Raw genomic sequence first — 23,061 nt, forward strand, 5'->3', positions numbered from 1 at the left:
GGCGTATATCTTGAGTACACATTGTCGTAGGCCGATGAAACCGCGTGCAATAGCTTCGTCTTGTCGAACTACACGAGCGCAATGCGCGAAGTTTGCGTGCGAACAATTTGTCTTCAAGAAAAAGTAGATTATACATATGCGTTTTTACGACATCGTGGGAATCACTTTTTTTTGGCTGCTCGTAGACAAAATCTGGCATCATATTCGATTTCAGCACGTCGAATAACCGGGGAAACTGATGCAACATCGTTTTCTTTGCGACCGTAGCTCACGAAAAACTCAATCACAGAAGTTGATATTCGTGTTCGATATGATGGCATATAACATGAGTACACATTGTCGTAGGCCGATGAAACCGCGTGCAATAGCTTCGTCGTGTCGAACTACACGAGTGCAATACGGGAAGTTTGCGTGTGAACAATTTTTCTTCGAGAAAAACTCAATCATAGAAGTTGTTATTCGTGTTCGATATGATGGCGTATATCTTGAGTACACATTGTCGTAGGCCGATGAAACCGCGTGCAATAGCTTCGTCTTGTCGAACTACACGAGTGCAATGCGCGTAGTTTGCGTGCGAACAATTTGTCTTCGAGAAAAAGTCGATTAGACATATGCGTTTTTACGACATCGTGGGAATCACTTTTTTTGGCTGCGCGTAGACAACATCTGGCATCATATTCGATTTCAGCACGTCGAATAACCAGGGAAACTGATGCAACATCGTTTCCTTTGCAACCACAGCTCACGAAAAACTCAATCATAGAAGTTGATATTCGTGTTCGATATGATGGCATATAACTTGAGTACGCATTGTCGTAGGCCGATGAAACCGCGTGCAATAGCTTCGTCTTGTCGAACTACACGAGTGCAATGCGCGAAGTTTGCGTGTGAACAATTTGTCTTCGAGAAAAAGTCGATTATACATATGCGTTATTACGACATCGTGGGAATCACTTTTTTTTGGCTGCACGTAGACAAAATCTGGCATCATATTCGGTTTCAGCACGTCGAATAATCAGGGAAACTGATGCAACTTCGTTTTCTTGGCGACCACAGCTCACGAAAAAATCAATCATAGAAGTTGATATTCGTGTTCGATATGATGGCATATAACTTGAGTACACATTGTCGTAGGCCGGTGAAATCGCGTGCAATAGCTTCGTCGTGTCGGACTACACGAGTGCAATACGGGAAGTTTGCGTGTGAACAATTTGTCTTCGAGAAAAACTCAATCATAGAAGTTGTTATTCGTGTTCGATATGATGGCGTATATCTTGAGTACACATTGTCGTGTGCCGACGAAACCGCGTGCAATAGCTTCGTCTTGTCGAACTAAACGAGTGCAATGCGCAAAGTTTGCGTGCGAACTATTTGTCTTCGAGAAAAAGTAGATTATACATATGCGTTGTTACGACATCGTGGGAATCACTTTTTTTTGGCTGCACGTAGACAAAATCTGGCATCATATTCGGTTTCAGTACGTCGAATAACCAAGGAAACTGATGCAACATCGTTGTCTTTGCGACCACAGCTCACGAAAAACTCAATCATAGAAGTTGCAATTCGTGTTCGATATGATGGCATATAACATGAGTACACATTGTCGTAGGCCGATGAAACCGCGTGCAATAGCTTCGTCGTGTCGAACTACACGAGTGCAATACGGGAAGTTTGCGTGTGAACAATTTTTATTCGAGAAAAACTCAATCATAGAAGTTGTTATTCGTGTTCGATATGATGGCGTATATCTTGAGTACACATTGTCGTAGGCCGATGAAACCGCGTGCAATAGCTTCGTCTTGTCGAACTACACGAGCGCAATGCGCGAAGTTTGCGTGCGAACAATTTGTCTTCAAGAAAAAGTAGATTATACATATGCGTTTTTACGACATCGTGGGAATCACTTTTTTTTGGCTGCTCGTAGACAAAATCTGGCATCATATTCGATTTCAGCACGTCGAATAACCGGGGAAACTGATGCAACATCGTTTTCTTTGCGACCGTAGCTCACGAAAAACTCAATCACAGAAGTTGATATTCGTGTTCGATATGATGGCATATAACATGAGTACACATTGTCGTAGGCCGATGAAACCGCGTGCAATAGCTTCGTCGTGTCGAACTACACGAGTGCAATACGGGAAGTTTGCGTGTGAACAATTTTTCTTCGAGAAAAACTCAATCATAGAAGTTGTTATTCGTGTTCGATATGATGGCGTATATCTTGAGTACACATTGTCGTAGGCCGATGAAACCGCGTGCAATAGCTTCGTCTTGTCGAACTACACGAGTGCAATGCGCGAAGTTTGCGTACGAACAATTTGTCTTCGAGAAAAAGTCGATCATACATATGCGATTTTACGACATCGTGGGAATCACTTTTTTTGGCTGCACGTAGACAAATTCTGGCCTCATATTCCATTTCAGCACGTCGACTAACCAGGGAAACTAATGCAACATCGTTTTTTTTGCGACCACAGCTCACGAAAAACTCAATCATAGAAGTTGATATTCCTGTTCGATATGATGGCATATAACTTGAGTACATATTGTCATATGCCGATGAAACCGCGTGCAATAGCTTCGTCTTGTCAAACTACACGAGTGCAATGCGCGAAGTTTGCGTGCGAACAACTTGTCTTCGAGAAAAAGTCGATCATACATATGCGTTTTTAGGACATCGTGGGACTCACTTTTTTTGGCTGCACGTAGACAAAATCTGGAATCATATTCGATTTCAGCACGTCGAATAACCAGGGAAACTGATGCAACATCGTTTTCTTTGCGACCATAGCTCACGAACAACTCAATCATAGAAGTTGATATTCGTGTTCGATATGATGGCATATAACATGAGTACACATTGTCGTAGGCCGATGAAACCGCGTGCAATAGCTTCGTCTTGTCGAACTACACGAGTGCAATGCGCGTAGTTTGCGTGCGAACAATTTGTCTTCGAGAAAAAGTCGATTATACATATGCGTTTTTACGACATCGTGGAAATCACTTTTTTTGGCTGCACGTAGACAACATCTGGCATCATATTCGGTTTCAGCACGTCGAAAAACCAAGGAAACTGTTGCAACATCGTTTTCTTTGCGACCACAGCTCACGAAAAGCTCAATCATAGAAGTTGATATTCGTCTTCGATATGATGGCATCTAACATGAGTACACATTGTCGTAGGCCGATGAAACCGCGTGCAATAGCTTCGTCTTGTCGAACTACACGAGTCCAATGCGCGAAGTTGGCGTGCGAACACTTTGTCTTCGAGAAAAAGTCGATTATACATATGCATTTTTACGACATCGTGGGAATCACTTTTTTTGGCTGCACGTAGACAACATCTGGCATCATATTCGGTTTCAGCACGTCGAATAACCGAGGAAACTGATGCAACCTCGTTTTCTTTGCGACCACAGCTCACGAAAAAATCAATCATAGAAGTTGATATTCGTGTTCGATATGATGGCATATAACATGAGTACACATTGTCGTAGGCCGATGAAACCGTGTGCAATAGCTTCGTCGTGTCGAACTACACGAGTGCAATACGGGAAGTTTGCGTGTGAACAATTTTTCTTCGAGAAAAACTCAATCATAGAAGTTGTTATTCGTGTTCGATATGATGGCGTATATCTTGAGTACACATTGTCGTAGGCCGATCAAACCGCGTGCAATAGCTTCGTCTTGTCGAACTACACGAGTGCAATGCGCGAAGTTTGCGTGCGAACAATTTGTCTTCGAGAAAAAGTAGATTATACATATGCGTTTTTACGACGTCGTGGGAATCACTTTTTTTTGGCTGCTCGTAGACAAAATCTGGCATCATATTCGATTTCAGCACGTCGAATAACGAAGGAAACTGATACACCATCGTTTTCTTTGCGACCACAGCTCACGGAAAACTCAATCACAGAAGTTGATATTCGTGTTCGATATGATTTCATATAACTTGAGTACACATTGTCGTAGGCCGATGAAACCGCGTGCAATAGCTTCGTCTTTTCGAACTACACGAGTGCAATGCGCGAAGTTTGCGTGTGAACAATTTGTCTTCGAGAAAAACTCGATTATACATATGCGTTTTTACGACATCGTGGGAATCACTTTTTTTTGGCTGCACGTAGACAAAATCTGGCATCATATTCAGTTTCAGCACGTCGAATAACCAAGGAAACTGATGCAACATCGTTTTCTTTGCGACCACAGCTCACAAAAAACTCAATCATAGAAGTTGATATTCGTGTTCGATATGATTGCATATAACATGAGTACACATTGTCGTAGGCCGATGAAACCGCGTGCAATAGCTTCGTCTTGTCGAACTACACGAGTGCAATGCGCGAAGTTTGCGTGCGAACAATTTGTCTTCGAGAAAAAGTCGATTATACATATGCGTTTTTACGACATCGTGGGAATCACTTTTTTTTGGCTGCACGTAGACAAAATCTGCCATCATATTCGGTTTCAGCACGTCGAATAACCAAGGAAACTGATGCAACATCGTTTTCTTTGCGACCACAGCTCACGAAAAACTCAATCATAGAAGTTGATATTCGTGTTCGATATGATGGCATATAACTTGAGTACACATTGTCGTAGGCCGATGAAACGGCGTGCAATAGCTTCGTCTTGTCGAACTACACGAGTGCAATGCGCGAAGTTTGCGTGTGAACAATTTGTCTGCGAGAAAAATTCGATTATACATATGCCTTTTTACGACATCGTGGGAATCACTTTTTTTTGGCTGCACGTAGACAAAATCTGGCATCATATTCGGTTTCAGCACGTCGAATAACCAAGGAAACTGATGCCACATCGTTTTCTTTGCGACCACAGCTCACGAAAAGCTCAATCATAGAAGTTGATATTCGTGTTCGATATGATGGCATATAACATGAGTACAGGTTGTCGTAGGCCGATGAAACCGCGTGCAATAGCTCCGTCTTGTCGAACTACACGAGTCCAATGCGCGAAGTTTGCGTGCGAACAATTTGTCTTCGAGAAAAAGTAGATTATACATATGCGTTTTTACGACATCGTGGGAATCACTTTTTTTTGGCTGCTCGTAGACAAAATCTGGCATCATATTCGGTTTCAGCACGTCGAATAACCAGGGAAACTGATGCTACATCGTTTTCTTTGCGACCACAGCTGACGAACAACTCAATCATAGAAGTTGATATTCGTGTTCGATATGATGGCATATAACTTGAGTACACATTGTCGTAGGCCGATGAAATCGCGTGCAATAGGTTCGTCTTGTCGAACTTCACGAGTGCAATGCGCGAAGTTTGCGTGCGAACAATTTGTCTTCGAGAAAAAGTCGATTATACATATGCGTTTTTACGACATCGTGGGAATCACTTTTTTTTGGCTGCACGTAGACAAAATCTGGCATCATATTCGGTTTCAGCACGTCGAATAACCAAGAAAAATGATGCAACATCGTTTTCTTTGCGACCACAGCACACGAAAAACTCAATCATAGAAGTTGATATTCGTGTTCGATATGATTGCATATAACATAAGTACACATTGTCGTAGGCCGATGAAACCGCGTGCAATAGCTTGGTCTTGTCGAACTTTACGATTGCAATGCGCGAAGTTTGCGTGCGAACAACTTGTCTTCGAGAAAAAGTCGATCATACATATGCGTTTTTAGGACATCGTGGGAATTACTTTTTTTGGCTGCACGTAGACAAAATCTGGCATCATATTCGATTTCAGCACGTCGAATAACGAAGGAAACTGATACACCATCGTTTTCTTTGCGACCACAGCTCACGGAAAACTCAATCACAGAAGTTGATATTCGTGTTCGATATGATTTCATATAACTTGAGTACACATTGTCGTAGGCCGATGAAACCGCGTGCAATAGCTTCGTCTTTTCGAACTACACGAGTGCAATGCGCGAAGTTTGCGTGTGAACAATTTGTCTTCGAGAAAAACTCGATTATACATATGCGTTTTTACGACATCGTGGGAATCACTTTTTTTTGGCTGCACGTAGACAAAATCTGGCATCATATTCGGTTTCAGCACGTCGAATAACCAAGGAAACTGATGCAACATCGTTTTCTTTGCGACCACAGCTCACAAAAAACTCAATCATAGAAGTTGATATTCGTGTTCGATATGATTGCATATAACATGAGTACACATTGTCGTAGGCCGATGAAACCGCGTGCAATAGCTTCGTCTTGTCGAACTACACGAGTGCAATGCGCGAAGTTTGCGTGCGAACAATTTGTCTTCGAGAAAAAGTCGATTATACATATGCGTTTTTACGACATCGTGGGAATCACTTTTTTTTGGCTGCACGTAGACAAAATGTTTTTGTAAAAAACTGCGCCAAGCATATATTTCGATGTTGTTCATTTGAAAAACAAAATTGAAAAAAAACTTAAAACAACAATTACTTAAAAAGTGAAGCCACAATTATGGAAATTTGAAAAAACTACAGAAATAACAAAAGACGCCAAGCTCATTGATTGAATTTACCAGTGGAGAAAGCTGGTGATAATAGGAGTCCTTAAACCCTTTTTGAGTTCTCTATGAATATTTTGACTAAGACGAGTACCATAATATCCTACAAAGGACATCGCAGTCAATTCAAATACTCGACTCAAATCGAAAGGGGTAAAAAGTCCTTTGTGAATAAAAAAATTATTCAGCCATATGGTCAGGATCAACGTACTTGGCGCGGTTTTTCCTGATGACCTAGCCTATTTGGATATGCGATCTTTCCTTTTTTCGTTAAAAACCGCCCGTGAGACTTGACCTGAGCAGTGCTGACCCGTATAGCACTGCTGACTGAGAAGTTCGTCGTAAGAATCTTTCATCCCTATGCATCAACTGAGGAACTACGATAGTTTGTATCTCGAACATAGTTGAATGGTAGAAAATTCACTAGTCCGATGATCTGCTCGTCAAGATTCTCATCCCTATGCATCAACCGTCGACCTACGCTAGTTAGTGTCTCGAACATAGTTCAATTGTAGAAAATTCCCTAGTCCGATGGTCTGCTCGTCAAGATTATCAAACTCATAGACCTTTTCACGATAACCAGATGGAACTTTCGGTTCAATTTTTCGCTTTGTTGATTCCCCTAGAATTCCCAGACTAAACGACAGTTCGTGTAATAGAGGAAAGTACTCTGTTGTCGCTAGTTCTAAAGAGAAAGTGGTGAGTTTCGAAAAAACCGCGCCAAGTACGTTGATCCTGACCATATGGCTGAATAATTTTTTTATTCACAAAGGACTTTTTACCCCTTTCGATTTGAGTCGAGTATTTGAATTGACTGCGATGTCCTTTGTAGGATATTATGGTACTCGTCTTAGTCAAAATATTCATAGAGAACTCAAAAAGGGTTTAAGGACTCCTATTATCACCAGCTTTCTCCACTGGTAAATTCAATCAATGAGCTTGGCGTCTTTTGTTATTTCTGTAGTTTTTTCAAATTTCCATAATTGTGGCTTCACTTTTTAAGTAATTGTTGTTTTAAGTTTTTTTTCAATTTTGTTTTTCAAATGAACAACATCGAAATATATGCTTGGCGCAGTTTTTTACAAAAACATATTTTGTTTTTGTTTTTTGGCGGATTTCAAGCATTTTTTCAAAATGGGCAAGAGATTTCATACCTCCACTACCCAAGCTACTATCGAATGAGAGTCTTACTATTACTTAGATTTGCTCCGTTCTAAAAATAAAAAATAGACATCCTTAGAATTTCTCGACCATCGCATTTTGGCAAAGTTTGTATCGTCTGTTTTTATCCATTCGGTTTTCTTATCCCTAAGCAGACTAATATAGTGGTGGTTTTTTCCGATTTTGCCATGTAACACGGCACTATGGACGGAATATGGATCACCACAGATTTTAACTATAGTTGTTGGAACTGCTTTAAGTTTCCAACTGCTGATTTTTTGTTTAACATCCTTTTTATTGAACGAAAAAATGTTCAATTTTACAATAAGTACCCCGCAGCTACTACTTAAGCATGTTTTTCGTGAAGCATCAGTGACATGTCCACAATTATCACAATGTTGTGAAACGTCGTACCAACATGACAGTGATCTTTTGATCAAATGATCTAAGGACACTGGTTCTTTGATGTTATTAAATGATAAACTCAAAACAATATTATTCTCTTTTGAAGTTTTCATATAATTACATACTTTACATCGATCAAGATGAGTAAATTCATGTTTTAAATTTTGTTGTAAATCACGCACTTGGTCACATAAACGCTCCAGAAAGATTACGGGATCCTGCTCGTTATCAAGAGAAAATTTATCATCGACGAATTGTATGAGTGCACTTGCATTCAAAACTTCAGAGCTTTCTATGTATTTTATCAATAATTCATTTATTACTGAGTGCTCATCTTCGGGGGTGAGGAACAGTACTTGGCGTATTACGAGGGACCGAAATATGCATTGAATTACTGCATTAGCATAACTGGCACCACCGGCAGAATTGCATAGCCCACAGATAGACGAACTTATATCGACTTGTTTATTTTCTACATTCGTCTCATCATTTGAACCAATTTCAAAAGCCCACTGGGTGTCCCATACCTTCGGTCAATATTTATCGGGCAGAGGTATTTGTTTCATATCAGGTCTGTATTTTGCCCCAAGTCTATTGTATTCTTCAATGGCCGTAATGGAAGCTTTTGCCGAAGATGGATCGAAATTGATCAAATGGCCGCCTCCCAATGTAGTTACTCGTGTAAGAGCGACGTACGTTTGGCCAGAAGAAAATATGGTTTGTCCCACATCCATAACAGCAAGGTGTAAACTCAAGCCTTGACTCTTATGAATTGTAAATCCATAGCTCAAACAGATGAGAAACTGTCGTCTCGATATGTAAGCTCCACTCATGATTTCGAATTTTACGTCGATACGTTCAATTTCGTATTCTTTCCCCGATTCTAGGCGAACGGTTATAGAATTTATATATTCTGCCGCCTTATTAACGGATTTAGTAACTGCTGTTACAACTCCAATAGTTCCATTAACCAAACCAGATCTGATTCTCTCTAATCTAAAATTAAACGGTTGCCTCAACTGCTCGCGTTTCAGGATTCATCCAGTGTGATAGCTTCTGCTGATCACTGGGTGATTTTAGTAAATGCCTATATGTTACCAGACTTAATTCTTTCTAATCTAAAATTAAACAGTTGTCTCAACTGGTCGCGTTTCAGGATTCATCCAGTGTGATAGCTTCTGCTGATCACTGGATGATTCTGATAAATGTCTATATGTTACCAGATCTGATTCTCTCTAATCTAAAATTAAACAGTTGTCTCAACTGGTCGCGTTTCAGGATTCATCCAGTGTGATAGCTTCTGCTGATCACTGGGTGATTTTAGTAAATGTCTATATGTTGCCACACCTAATTCTTTCTAATCTAAAATTAAACAGTTGTCTCAACTGGTCGCGTTTCAGGATTCATCCAGTGTGATAGCTCCTGCTGATCACTGGATGATTCTGATAAATGTCTATATGTTACCAGACCTAATTCTTTCTATTCTAAAATTAAACAGTTGTCTCAACTGGTCGCGTTTCAGGATTCAGCCAGTGTGATAGCTTCTGCTGATCACTGGGTGATTTTGGTAAATGTCTATATGTTACCAGACCTAATTCTTTCTAATCTAAAATTAAACAGTTGTCTCAACTGGTCGCGTTTCAGGATTCATCCAGTGTGATAGCTCCTGCTGATCACTGGATGATTCTGATAAATGTCTATATGTTACCAGACCTAATTCTTTCTAATCTAAAATTAAACAGTTGTCTCAACTGGTCGCGTTTCAGGATTCAGCCAGTGTGATAGCTTCTGCAGATCACTGGATGATTTTGGTAAATGTCTATATGTTACCACACCTAATTCTTTCTAATCTAAAATTAAACAGTTGTCTCAACTGGTCGCGTTTCAGGATTCATCCAGTGTGATAGCTTCTGCTGATCACTGGGTGATTTTAGTAAATGTCTATATGTTGCCACACCTAATTCTTTCTAATCTAAAATTAAACAGTTGTCTCAACTGGTCGCGTTTCAGAATTCAGCCAGTGTGATAGCTTCTGCTGATCACTGGATGATTTTGGTAAATGTCTATATGTTACCAGACCTAATTCTTTCTAATCTAAAATTAAACAGTTGTCTCAACTGGTCGCGTTTCAGGATTCAGCCAGTGTGATAGCTTCTGCAGATCACTGGATGATTTTGGTAAATGTCTATATGTTACCACACCTAATTCTTTCTAATCTAAAATTAAACAGTTGTCTCAACTGGTCGCGTTTCAGGATTCATCCAGTGTGATAGCTTCTGCTGATCACTGGATGATTCTGATAAATGTCTATATGTTACCAGACCTAATTCTTTCTAATCTAAAATTAAACAGTTGTCTCAACTGGTCGCGTTTCAGGATTCAGCCAGTGTGATAGCTTCTGCTGATCACTGGATGATTTTGGTAAATGTCTATATGTTACCAGACCTAATTCTTTCTAATCTAAAATTAAACAGTTGTCTCAACTGGTCGCGTTTCAGGATTCAGCCAGTGTGATAGCTTCTGCAGATCACTGGATGATTTTGGTAAATGTCTATATGTTACCACACCTAATTCTTTCTAATCTAAAATTAAACAGTTGTCTCAACTGGTCGCGTTTCAGGATTCAGCCAGTGTAATAGCTCCTGCTGATCACTGGATGATTCTGATAAATGTCCATATGTTACCAAATCTGATTCTCTCTAATCTAGAATTAAACAGTTGTCTCAACTGGTCGCGTTTCAGGATTCATCCAGTGTGATAGCTCCTGCTGATCACTGGATGATTCTGATAAATGTCTATATGTTACCAGACCTAATTCTTTCTAATCTAAAATTAAACAGTTGTCTCAACTGGTTGCGTTTCAGGATTCAGCCAGTGTGATAGCTTCTGCTGATCACTGGATGAATTTAGTAAATGCCTATATGTTATGTTCGCCAATTAATTTAAAATTAGAAAAATCAAGTTGAAAAATTGTGGAAGAATAATAATAAATTCGTGTCCTAGCTCGTCTTAACGTGAAAAAAATTGATTATATCATCAAGCTAAAGAAATTGCTCAAGCACATTTAAATACAAATATGAGCAGGTCTTATTTAATCCTAATAACTGTTATCGTACAAAAATAAACCTGGACAGAATTCGATTGGTCGCATCTCTCACTCTCTCTTCTTTTCGTTCTTGTTTTCATGCTCACGTTATATGGAAACTAAAATCGTTACTTCTTGTACTGAATTACCAGAAGAAAAAAATACAAGTTATTGATAATTTGCATAATTTGAGGGTAACAATTAAGTCGTCGACTGATAAATTTGAATTATTTTGAAGAGTTCATTTTCGACGATCTCTAGGTCCACGACACTTTTGCCAACCTCTCATTTCTCGCGCGCGTCGCTGATTGCGAACCGACCACACAGCGCCCGTAGGAAACAAATGCTGTCAACTGTTGAACAAAAATCTGACCGTTCCATTCTGAGATAATCGGACCGTGGAAAATATGTAAAAAAATCCGTTGCTATGCGCGGATATTTTTAATCAGGCGTTTAATTCGGAAAAACTTGACATAAATGAATATAGCATAGGCGGTTTAGGTAATGTAACTAAGTGTATTTTTGCTGCAAATTGCCGCGTTTTCACTCAGTTACGGAAATTAGTTTTGGAGGTAGTGGAAGGGGTAGTTGTGTCGTGTATAGATACTTGGGAGCACTCGGCCTATTTATTCGAGGTTTCGAAATATATACTTGGCCGATACGCTCCCGCGTATCTCGATCTGCCATCATATTCGGTTTCAGCACGTCGAATAACCAAGGAAACTGATGCAACATCGTTTTCTTTGCGACCACAGCTCACGAAAAACTCAATCATAGAAGTTGATATTCGTGTTCGATATGATGGCATATAACTTGAGTACACATTGTCGTAGGCCGATGAAACCGCGTGCAATAGCTTCGTCTTGTCGAACTACACGAGTGCAATGCGCGAAGTTTGCGTGTGAACAATTTGTCTGCGAGAAAAAGTCGATTATACATATGCCTTTTTACGACATCGTGGGAATCACTTTTTTTTGGCTGCACGTAGACAAAATCTGGCATCATATTCGGTTTCAGCACGTCGAATAACCAAGGAAACTGATGCCACATCGTTTTCTTTGCGACCACAGCTCACGAAAAGCTCAATCATAGAAGTTGATATTCGTGTTCGATATGATGGCATCTAACATGAGTACACATTGTCCTAGGACGATGAAACCGCGTGCAATAGCTTCGTCGTGACGAACTACACGAGTGCAATACGGGAAGTTTGCGTGTGAACAATTTTTCTTCGAGAAAAAGTCGATTATACATATGCGTTTTTACGACATCGTGGGAATCACTTTTTATGGCTGCACGTAGACAACATCTGGCATCATATTCGGTTTCAGCACGTCGAATGACCAAGGAAACTGTTGCAACATCGTTTTCTTTGCGACCACAGCTCACGAAAAGCTCAATCATAGAAGTTGATATTCGTGTTCGATATGATGGCATCTAACATGAGTACACATTGTCGTAGGCCGATGAAACCGCGTGCAATAGCTTCCTCTTGTCGAACTACACGAGTCCAATGCGCGAAGTTGGCGTGCGAACAATTTGTCTTCGAGAAAAAGTCGATTATACATATGCGTTTTTACGACATCGTGGGAATCACTTTTTTTTGGCTGCACGTAGACAACATCTGGCATCATATGCGGTTTCAGCACGTCGAATAACCAAGGAAACTGTTGCAACATCGTTTTCTTTGCGACCACAGCTCACGAAAAGCTCAATCATAGAAGTTGATATTCGTGTTCGATATGATGGCATATAACATGAGTACAGGTTGTCGTAGGCCGATGAAACCGCGTGCAATAGCTTCGTCTTGTCGAACTACACGAGTCCAATGCGCGAAGTTTGCGTGCGAACAATTTGTCTTCGAGAAAAAGTAGATTATACATATGCGTTTTTACGACATCGTGGGAATCACTTTTTTTTGGCTGCTCGTAGACAAAATCTGGCATCATATTCGGTTTCAGCACGTCGAATAACCAGGGAAACTGATGCTACATCGTTTTCTTTGCGACCACAGCTGACGAACAACTCAATCATAGAAGTTGATATTCGTGTTCGATATGATGGCATATAACTTGAGTACACATTGTCGTAGGCCGATGAAATCGCGTGCAATAGGTTCGTCTTGTCGAACTTCACGAGTGCAATGCGCGAAGTTTGCGTGCGAACAATTTGTCTTCGAGAAAAAGTCGATTATACATATGCGTTTTTACGACATCGTGGGAATCACTTTTTTTTGGCTGCACGTAGACAAAATCTGGCATCATATTCGGTTTCAGCACGTCGAATAACCAAGAAAAATGATGCAACATCGTTTTCTTTGCGACCACAGCACACGAAAAACTCAATCATAGAAGTTGATATTCGTGTTCGATATGATTGCATATAACATAAGTACACATTGTCGTAGGCCGATGAAACCGCGTGCAATAGCTTGGCCTTGTCGAACTTTACGAGTGCAATGCGCGAAGTTTGCGTGCGAACAACTTGTCTTCGAGAAAAAGTCGATCATACATATGCGTTTTTAGGACATCGTGGGAATTACTTTTTTTGGCTGCACGTAGACAAAATCTGGCATCATATTCGATTTCAGCACGTCGAATAACGAAGGAAACTGATACACCATCGTTTTCTTTGCGACCACAGCTCACGGAAAACTCAATCACAGAAGTTGATATTCGTGTTCGATATGATTTCATATAACTTGAGTACACATTGTCGTAGGCCGATGAAACCGCGTGCAATAGCTTCGTCTTTTCGAACTACACGAGTGCAATGCGCGAAGTTTGCGTGTGAACAATTTGTCTTCGAGAAAAACTCGATTATACATATGCGTTTTTACGACATCGTGGGAATCACTTTTTTTTGGCTGCACGTAGACAAAATCTGGCATCATATTCGGTTTCAGCACGTCGAATAACCAAGGAAACTGATGCAACATCGTTTTCTTTGCGACCACAGCTCACAAAAAACTCAATCATAGAAGTTGATATTCGTGTTCGATATGATTGCATATAACATGAGTACACATTGTCGTAGGCCGATGAAACCGCGTGCAATAGCTTCGTCTTGTCGAACTACACGAGTGCAATGCGCGAAGTTTGCGTGCGAACAATTTGTCTTCGAGAAAAAGTCGATTATACATATGCGTTTTTACGACATCGTGGGAATCACTTTTTTTTGGCTGCACGTAGACAAAATCTGCCATCATATTCGGTTTCAGCACGTCGAATAACCAAGGAAACTGATGCAACATCGTTTTCTTTGCGACCACAGCTCACGAAAAGCTCAATCATAGAAGTTGATATTCGTGTTCGATATGATGGCATATGACATGAGTACACATTGTCGTAGGCCGATGAAACCGCGTGCAATAGCTTCGTCGTGTCGAACTACACGAGTGCAATACGGGAAGTTTGCGTGTGAACAATTTTTCTTCGAGAAAAACTCAATCACAGAAGATGTTATTCGTGTTCGATATGATGGCGTATATCTTGAGTACACATTGTCGTATGCCGATGAAACCGCGTGCAATAGCTTCGTCTTGTCGAACTACACGAGTGCAATGCGCGAAGTTTGCGTACGAACAATTTGTCTTCGAGAAAAAGTCGATCATACATATGCGATTTTATTTCATCGTGGGAATCACTTTTTTTGGCTGCACGTAGACAAATTCTGGCCTCATATTCCATTTCAGCACGTCGAATAACCAGGGAAACTGATGCAACATCGTTTTTTTTGCGACCACAGCTCACGAAAAACTCAATCATAGAAGTTGATATTCCTGTTCGATATGATGGCATATAACTTGAGTACATATTGTCATATGCCGATGAAACCGCGTGCAACAGCTTCGTCTTGTCGAACTACACGAGTGCAATGCGCGAAGTTTGCGTGCGAACAACTTGTCTTCGAGAAAAAGTCGATCATACATATGCGTTTTTAGGACATCGTGGGACTCACTTTTTTTGGCTGCACGTAGACAAAATCTGGAATCATATTCGATTTCAGCACGTCGAATAACCAGGGAAACTGATGCAACATCGTTTTCTTTGCGACCATAGCTCACGAACAACTCAATCATAGAAGTTGATATTCGTGTTCGATATGATGACATATAACATGAGTACACATCGTCGTAGGCCGATGAAACCGCGTGCAATAGCTTCGTCTTGTCGAACTACACGAGTGCAATGCGCGTAGTTTGCGTGCGAACAATTTGTCTTCGAGAAAAAGTCGATTATACATATGCGTTTTTACGACATCGTGGGAATCACTTTTTTTGGCTGCACGTAGACAACATCTGGCATCATATTCGGTTTCAGCACGTCGAATAACCAAGGAAACTGTTGCAACATCGTTTTCTTTGCGACCACAGCTCACGAAAAGCTCAATCATAGAAGTTGATATTCGTGTTCGATATGATGGCATATAACATGAGTACAGGTTGTCGTAGGCCGATGAAACCGCGTGCAATAGCTTCGTCTTGTCGAACTACACGAGTCCAATGCGCGAAGTTTGCGTGCGAACAATTTGTCTTCGAGAAAAAGTAGATTATACATATGCGTTTTTACGACATCGTGGGAATCACTTTTTTTTGGCTGGTCGTAGACAAAATCTGGCATCATATTCGGTTTCAGCACGTCGAATAACCAGGGAAACTGATGCTACATCGTTTTCTTTGCGACCACAGCTGACGAACAACTCAATCATAGAAGTTGATATTCGTGTTCGATATGATGGCATATAACTTGAGTACACATTGTCGTAGGCCGATGAAATCGCGTGCAATAGGTTCGTCTTGTCGAACTTCACGAGTATAATGCGCGAAGTTTGCGTGCGAACAATTTGTCTTCGAGAAAAAGTCGATTATACATATGCGTTTTTACGACATCGTGGGAATCACTTTTTTTTGGCTGCACGTAGACAAAATCTGGCATCATATTCGGTTTCAGCACGTCGAATAACCAAGAAAAATGATGCAACATCGTTTTCTTTGCGACCACAGCACACGAAAAACTCAATCATAGAAGTTGATATTCGTGTTCGATATGATTGCATATAACATAAGTACACATTGTCGTAGGCCGATGAAACCGCGTGCAATAGCTTGGTCTTATCGAACTTTACGAGTGCAATGCGCGAAGTTTGCGTGCGAACAACTTGTCTTCGAGAAAAAGTCGATCATACATATGCGTTTTTAGGACATCGTGGGAATTACTTTTTTTGGCTGCACGTAGACAAAATCTGGCATCATATTCGATTTCAGCACGTCGAATAACGAAGGAAACTGATACACCATCGTTTCCTTTGCGACCACAGCTCACGGAAAACTCAATCACAGAAGTTGATATTCGTGTTCGATATGATTTCATATAACTTGAGTACACATTGTCGTAGGCCGATGAAACCGCGTGCAATAGCTTCGTCTTTTCGAACTACACGAGTGCAATGCGCGAAGTTTGCGTGTGAACAATTTGTCTTCGAGAAAAACTCGATTATACATATGCGTTTTTACGACATCGTGGGAATCACTTTTTTTTGGCTGCACGTAGACAAAATCTGGCATCATATTCGGTTTCAGCACGTCGAATAACCAAGGAAACTGATGCAACATCGTTTTCTTTGCGACCACAGCTCACAAAAAACTCAATCATAGAAGTTGATATTCGTGTTCGATATGAATGCATATAACATGAGTACACATTGTCGTAGGCCGATGAAACCGCGTGCAATAGCTTCGTCTTGTCGAACTACACGAGTGCAATGCGCGAAGTTTGCGTGCGAACAATTTGTCTTCGAGAAAAAGTAGATTATACATATGCGTTTTTACGACATCGTGGGAATCACTTTTTTTTGGCTGCACGTAGACAAAATCTGCCATCATATTCGGTTTCAGCACGTCGAATAACCAAGGAAACTGATGCAACATCGTTTTCTTTGCGACCACAGCTCACGAAAAACTCAATCATAGAAGTTGATATTCGTGTTCGATATGATGGCATATAACTTGAGTACACATTGTCGTAGGCCGATGAAACCGCGTGCAATAGCTTCGTCTTGTCGAACTACACGAGTGCAATGCGCGAAGTTTGCGTGTGAACAATTTGTCTGCGAGAAAAAGTCGATTATACATATGCCTTTTTACGACATCGTGGGAATCACTTTTGTTTGGCTGCACGTAGACAAAATCTGGCATCATATTCGGTTTCAGCACGTCGAATAACCAAGGAAACTGATGCCACATCGTTTTCTTTGCGACCACAGCTCACGAAAAGCTCAATCATAAAAGTTGATATTCGTGTTCGATATGATGGCATCTAACATGAGTACACATTGTCCTAGGACGATGAAACCGCGTGCAATAGCTTCGTCGTGTCGAACTACACGAGTGCAATACGGGAAGTTTGCGTGTGAACAATTTTTCTTCGAGAAAAACTCAATCATAGAAGTTGTTATTCGTGTTCGATATGATGGCGTATATCTTGAGTACACATTGTCGTAGGCCGATGAAACCGCGTGCAATAGCTTCGTCTTGTCGAACTACACGAGTGCAATGCGCGAAGTTTGCGTGCGAACAATTTGTCTTCGAGAAAAAGTAGATTATACATATGCGTTTTTACGACATCGTGGGAATCACTTTTTTTTGGCTGCTCGTAGACAAAACCTGGCATCATATTCGATTTCAGCACGTCGAATAATCAGGGAAACTGATGCAACATCGTTTTCTTTGCGACCATAGCTCACGAAAAACTCAATCATAGAAGTTGATATTCGTGTTCGAGATGATGGCATATAACATGAGTACACATTGTCGTAGGCCGATGAAACCGCGTGCAATAGCTTCGTCTTCTCGAACTACACGAGTGCAATGCGCGTAGTTTGCGTGCGAACAATTTGTCTTCGAGAAAAAGTCGATTATACATATGCGTTTTTACGACATCGTGGGAATCACTTTTTTTGGCTGCACGTAGACAACATCTGGCATCATATTCGGTTTCAGCACGTCGAATAACCAAGGAAACTGTTGCAACATCGTTTTCTTTGCGACCACAGCTCACGAAAAGCTCAATCATAGAAGTTGATATTCGTGTTCGATATGATGGCATATAACTTGAGTACACATTGTCGTAGGCCGATGAAATCGCGTGCAATAGGTTCGTCTTGTCGAACTTCACGAGTGCAATGCGCGAAGTTTGCGTGCGAACAATTTGTCTTCGAGAAAAAGTCGATTATACATATGCGTTTTTACGACATCGTGGGAATCACTTTTTTTTGGCTGCACGTAGACAAAATCTGGCATCATATTCGGTTTCAGCACGTCGAATAACCAAGAAAAATGATGCAACATCGTTTTCTTTGCGACCACAGCACACGAAAAACTCAATCACAGAAGTTGATATTCGTGTTCGATATGATTTCATATAACTTGAGTACACATTGTCGTAGGCCGATGAAACCGCGTGCAATAGCTTCGTCTTTTCGAACTACACGAGTGCAATGCGCGAAGTTTGCGTGTGAACAATTTGTCTTCGAGAAAAACTCGATTATACATATGCGTTTTTACGACATCGTGGGAATCACTTTTTTTTGGCTGCACGTAGACAAAATCTGGCATCATATTCGGTTTCAGCACGTCGAATAACCAAGGAAACTGATGCAACATCGTTTTCTTTGCGACCACAGCTCACAAAAAACTCAATCATAGAAGTTGATATTCGTGTTCGATATGATTGCATATAACATGAGTACACATTGTCGTAGGCCGATGAAACCGCGTGCAATAGCTTCGTCTTGTCGAACTACACGAGTGCAATGCGCGAAGTTTGCGTGCGAACAATTTGTCTTCGAGAAAAAGTCGATTATACATATGCGTTTTTACGACATCGTGGGAATCACTTTTTTTTGGCTGCACGTAGACAAAATCTGCCATCATATTCGGTTTCAGCACGTCGAATAACCAAGGAAACTGATGCAACATCGTTTTCTTTGCGACCACAGCTCACGAAAAGCTCAATCATAGAAGTTGATATTCGTGTTCGATATGATGGCATATGACATGAGTACACATTGTCGTAGGCCGATGAAACCGCGTGCAATAGCTTCGTCGTGTCGAACTACACGAGTGCAATACGGGAAGTTTGCGTGTGAACAATTTTTCTTCGAGAAAAACTCAATCACAGAAGTTGTTATTCGTGTTCGATATGATGGCGTATATCTTGAGTACACATTGTCGTATGCCGATGAAACCGCGTGCAATAGCTTCGTCTTGTCGAACTACACGAGTGCAATGCGCGAAGTTTGCGTACGAACAATTTGTCTTCGAGAAAAAGTCGATCATACATATGCGATTTTATTTCATCGTGGGAATCACTTTTTTTGGCTGCACGTAGACAAATTCTGGCCTCATATTCCATTTCAGCACGTCGAATAACCAGGGAAACTGATGCAACATCGTTTTTTTTGCGACCACAGCTCACGAAAAACTCAATCATAGAAGTTGATATTCCTGTTCGATATGATGGCGTATATCTTGAGTACACATTGTCGTAGGCCGATGAAAGCGCGTGCAATAGCTTCGTCTTGTCGAACTACACGAGTGCAATGCGCGAAGTTTGCGTGCGAACAATTTGTCTTCGAGAAAAAGTAGATTATACATATGCGTTTTTACGACATCGTGGGAATCACTTTTTTTTGGCTGCTCGTAGACAAAACCTGGCATCATATTCGATTTCAGCACGTCGAATAATCAGGGAAACTGATGCAACATCGTTTTCTTTGCGACCATAGCTCACGAAAAACTCAATCATAGAAGTTGATATTCGTGTTCGAGATGATGGCATATAACATGAGTACACATTGTCGTAGGCCGATGAAACCGCGTGCAATAGCTTCGTCTTCTCGAACTACACGAGTGCAATGCGCGTAGTTTGCGTGCGAACAATTTGTCTTCGAGAAAAAGTCGATTATACATATGCGTTTTTACGACATCGTGGGAATCACTTTTTTTGGCTGCACGTAGACAACATCTGGCATCATATTCGGTTTCAGCACGTCGAATAACCAAGGAAACTGTTGCAACATCGTTTTCTTTGCGACCACAGCTCACGAAAAGCTCAATCATAGAAGTTGATATTCGTGTTCGATATGATGGCATATAACATGAGTACACATTGTCGTAGGCCGATGAAACCGCGTGCAATAGCTTCGTCTTGTCGAACTACACGAGTGCCATGCGCGACGTTTGCGTGCGAACAATTTGTCTTCGAGAAAAAGTCGATTATACATATGCGTTTTTACGACATCTTGGGAATCGCTTTTTTTTGGCTGCACATAGACAAAATCTGGCATCATATTCGGTTTCAGCACGTCGAATAACCAGGGAAACTGATGCTACATCGTTTTCTTTGCGACCACAGCTCACGAAAAAATCAATCACAGAAGTTGATATTCGTGTTCGATATGATGGCATATAACATGAGTACACATTGTCGTAGGCCGATGAAACCGCGTGCAATAGCATCGTCTTGTCGAACTACACCAGTGCAATGCGCGAAGTTTGCGTGCGAACAATTTGTCTTCGAGAAAAAGTCGATCATACATATGCGTTTTTAGGACATCGTGGGAATTACTTTTTTTGGCTGCACGTAGACAAAATCTGGCATCATATTCGATTTCAGCACGTCGAATAACGAAGGAAACTGATACACCATCGTTTTCTTTGCGACCACAGCTCACGGAAAACTCAATCACAGAAGTTGATATTCGTGTTCGATATGATTTCATATAACTTGAGTACACATTGTCGTAGGCCGATGAAACCGCGTGCAATAGCTTCGTCTTTTCGAACTACACGAGTGCAATGCGCGAAGTTTGCGTGTGAACAATTTGTCTTCGAGAAAAACTCGATTATACATATGCGTTTTTACGACATCGTGGGAATCACTTTTTTTTGGCTGCACGTAGACAAAATCTGGCATCATATTCGGTTTCAGCACGTCGAATAACCAAGGAAACTGATGCAACATCGTTTTCTTTGCGACCACAGCTCACAAAAAACTCAATCATAGAAGTTGATATTCGTGTTCGATATGATTGCATATAACATGAGTACACATTGTCGTAGGCCGATGAAACCGCGTGCAATAGCTTCGTCTTGTCGAACTACACGAGTGCAATGCGCGAAGTTTGCGTGCGAACAATTTGTCTTCGAGAAAAAGTCGATTATACATATGCGTTTTTACGACATCGTGGGAATCACTTTTTTTTGGCTGCACGTAGACAAAATCTGCCATCATATTCGGTTTCAGCACGTCGAATAACCAAGGAAACTGATGCAACATCGTTTTCTTTGCGACCACAGCTCACGAAAAGCTCAATCATAGAAGTTGATATTCGTGTTCGATATGATGGCATATGACATGAGTACACATTGTCGTAGGCCGATGAAACCGCGTGCAATAGCTTCGTCGTGTCGAACTACACGAGTGCAATACGGGAAGTTTGCGTGTGAACAATTTTTCTTCGAGAAAAACTCAATCACAGAAGTTGTTATTCGTGTTCGATATGATGGCGTATATCTTGAGTACACATTGTCGTATGCCGATGAAACCGCGTGCAATAGCTTCGTCTTGTCGAACTACACGAGTGCAATGCGCGAAGTTTGCGTACGAACAATTTGTCTTCGAGAAAAAGTCGATCATACATATGCGATTTTACGACATCGTGGGAATCACTTTTTTTGGCTGCACGTAGACAAATTCTGGCCTCATATTCCATTTCAGCACGTCGAATAACCAGGGAAACTGATGCAACATCGTTTTTTTTGCGACCACAGCTCACGAAAAACTCAATCATAGAAGTTGATATTCCTGTTCGATATGATGGCATATAACTTGAGTACATATTGTCATATGCCGATGAAACCGCGTGCAACAGCTTCGTCTTGTCGAACTACACGAGTGCAATGCGCGAAGTTTGCGTGCGAACAACTTGTCTTCGAGAAAAAGTCGATCATACATATGCGTTTTTAGGACATCGTGGGACTCACTTTTTTTGGCTGCACGTAGACAAAATCTGGAATCATATTCGATTTCAGCACGTCGAATAACCAGGGAAACTGATGCAACATCGTTTTCTTTGCGACCATAGCTCACGAACAACTCAATCATAGAAGTTGATATTCGTGTTCGATATGATGACATATAACATGAGTACACATCGTCGTAGGCCGATGAAACCGCGTGCAATAGCTTCGTCTTGTCGAACTACACGAGTGCAATGCGCGTAGTTTGCGTGCGAACAATTTGTCTTCGAGAAAAAGTCGATTATACATATGCGTTTTTACGACATCGTGGGAATCACTTTTTTTGGCTGCACGTAGACAACATCTGGCATCATATTCGGTTTCAGCACGTCGAATAACCAAGGAAACTGTTGCAACATCGTTTTCTTTGCGACCACAGCTCACGAAAAGCTCAATCATAGAAGTTGATATTCGTGTTCGATATGATGGCATATAACATGAGTACACATTGTCGTAGGCCGATGAAACCGCGTGCAATAGCTTCGTCTTGTCGAACTACACGAGTGCCATGCGCGACGTTTGCGTGCGAACAATTTGTCTTCGAGAAAAAGTCGATTATACATATGCGTTTTTACGACATCTTGGGAATCGCTTTTTTTTGGCTGCACATAGACAAAATCTGGCATCATATTCGGTTTCAGCACGTCGAATAACCAGGGAAACTGATGCTACATCGTTTTCTTTGCGACCACAGCTCACGAAAAAATCAATCACAGAAGTTGATATTCGTGTTCGATATGATGGCATATAACATGAGTACACATTGTCGTAGGCCGATGAAACCGCGTGCAATAGCATCGTCTTGTCGAACTACACCAGTGCAATGCGCGAA

At 41.0% G+C, this 23,061-nt stretch overlaps 1 protein-coding gene across 1 annotated transcript in view; it reads left to right on the forward strand.

The window, feature by feature from the left end:
* The first annotated feature begins 10,738 nt into the window (after nt 1-10,738).
* LOC135159938 (uncharacterized) overlaps nt 10,739-23,061 on the forward strand; it is a 141,646-nt gene continuing 129,323 nt past the window's right edge. Inside the window, exons 1-4 of the mRNA XM_064116001.1 lie at nt 10,739-10,813; nt 10,902-10,970; nt 11,146-11,340; nt 11,408-11,478. Of these exons, the coding sequence (XP_063972071.1) occupies nt 10,739-10,813; nt 10,902-10,970; nt 11,146-11,340; nt 11,408-11,478 (410 nt within the window). The remainder of the gene's footprint in view (nt 10,814-10,901; nt 10,971-11,145; nt 11,341-11,407; nt 11,479-23,061) is intronic.

This window comes from Diachasmimorpha longicaudata, chromosome 3, assembly GCF_034640455.1.
Source record: "Diachasmimorpha longicaudata isolate KC_UGA_2023 chromosome 3, iyDiaLong2, whole genome shotgun sequence".
Lineage (NCBI taxonomy): Eukaryota > Metazoa > Arthropoda > Insecta > Hymenoptera > Braconidae > Diachasmimorpha > Diachasmimorpha longicaudata.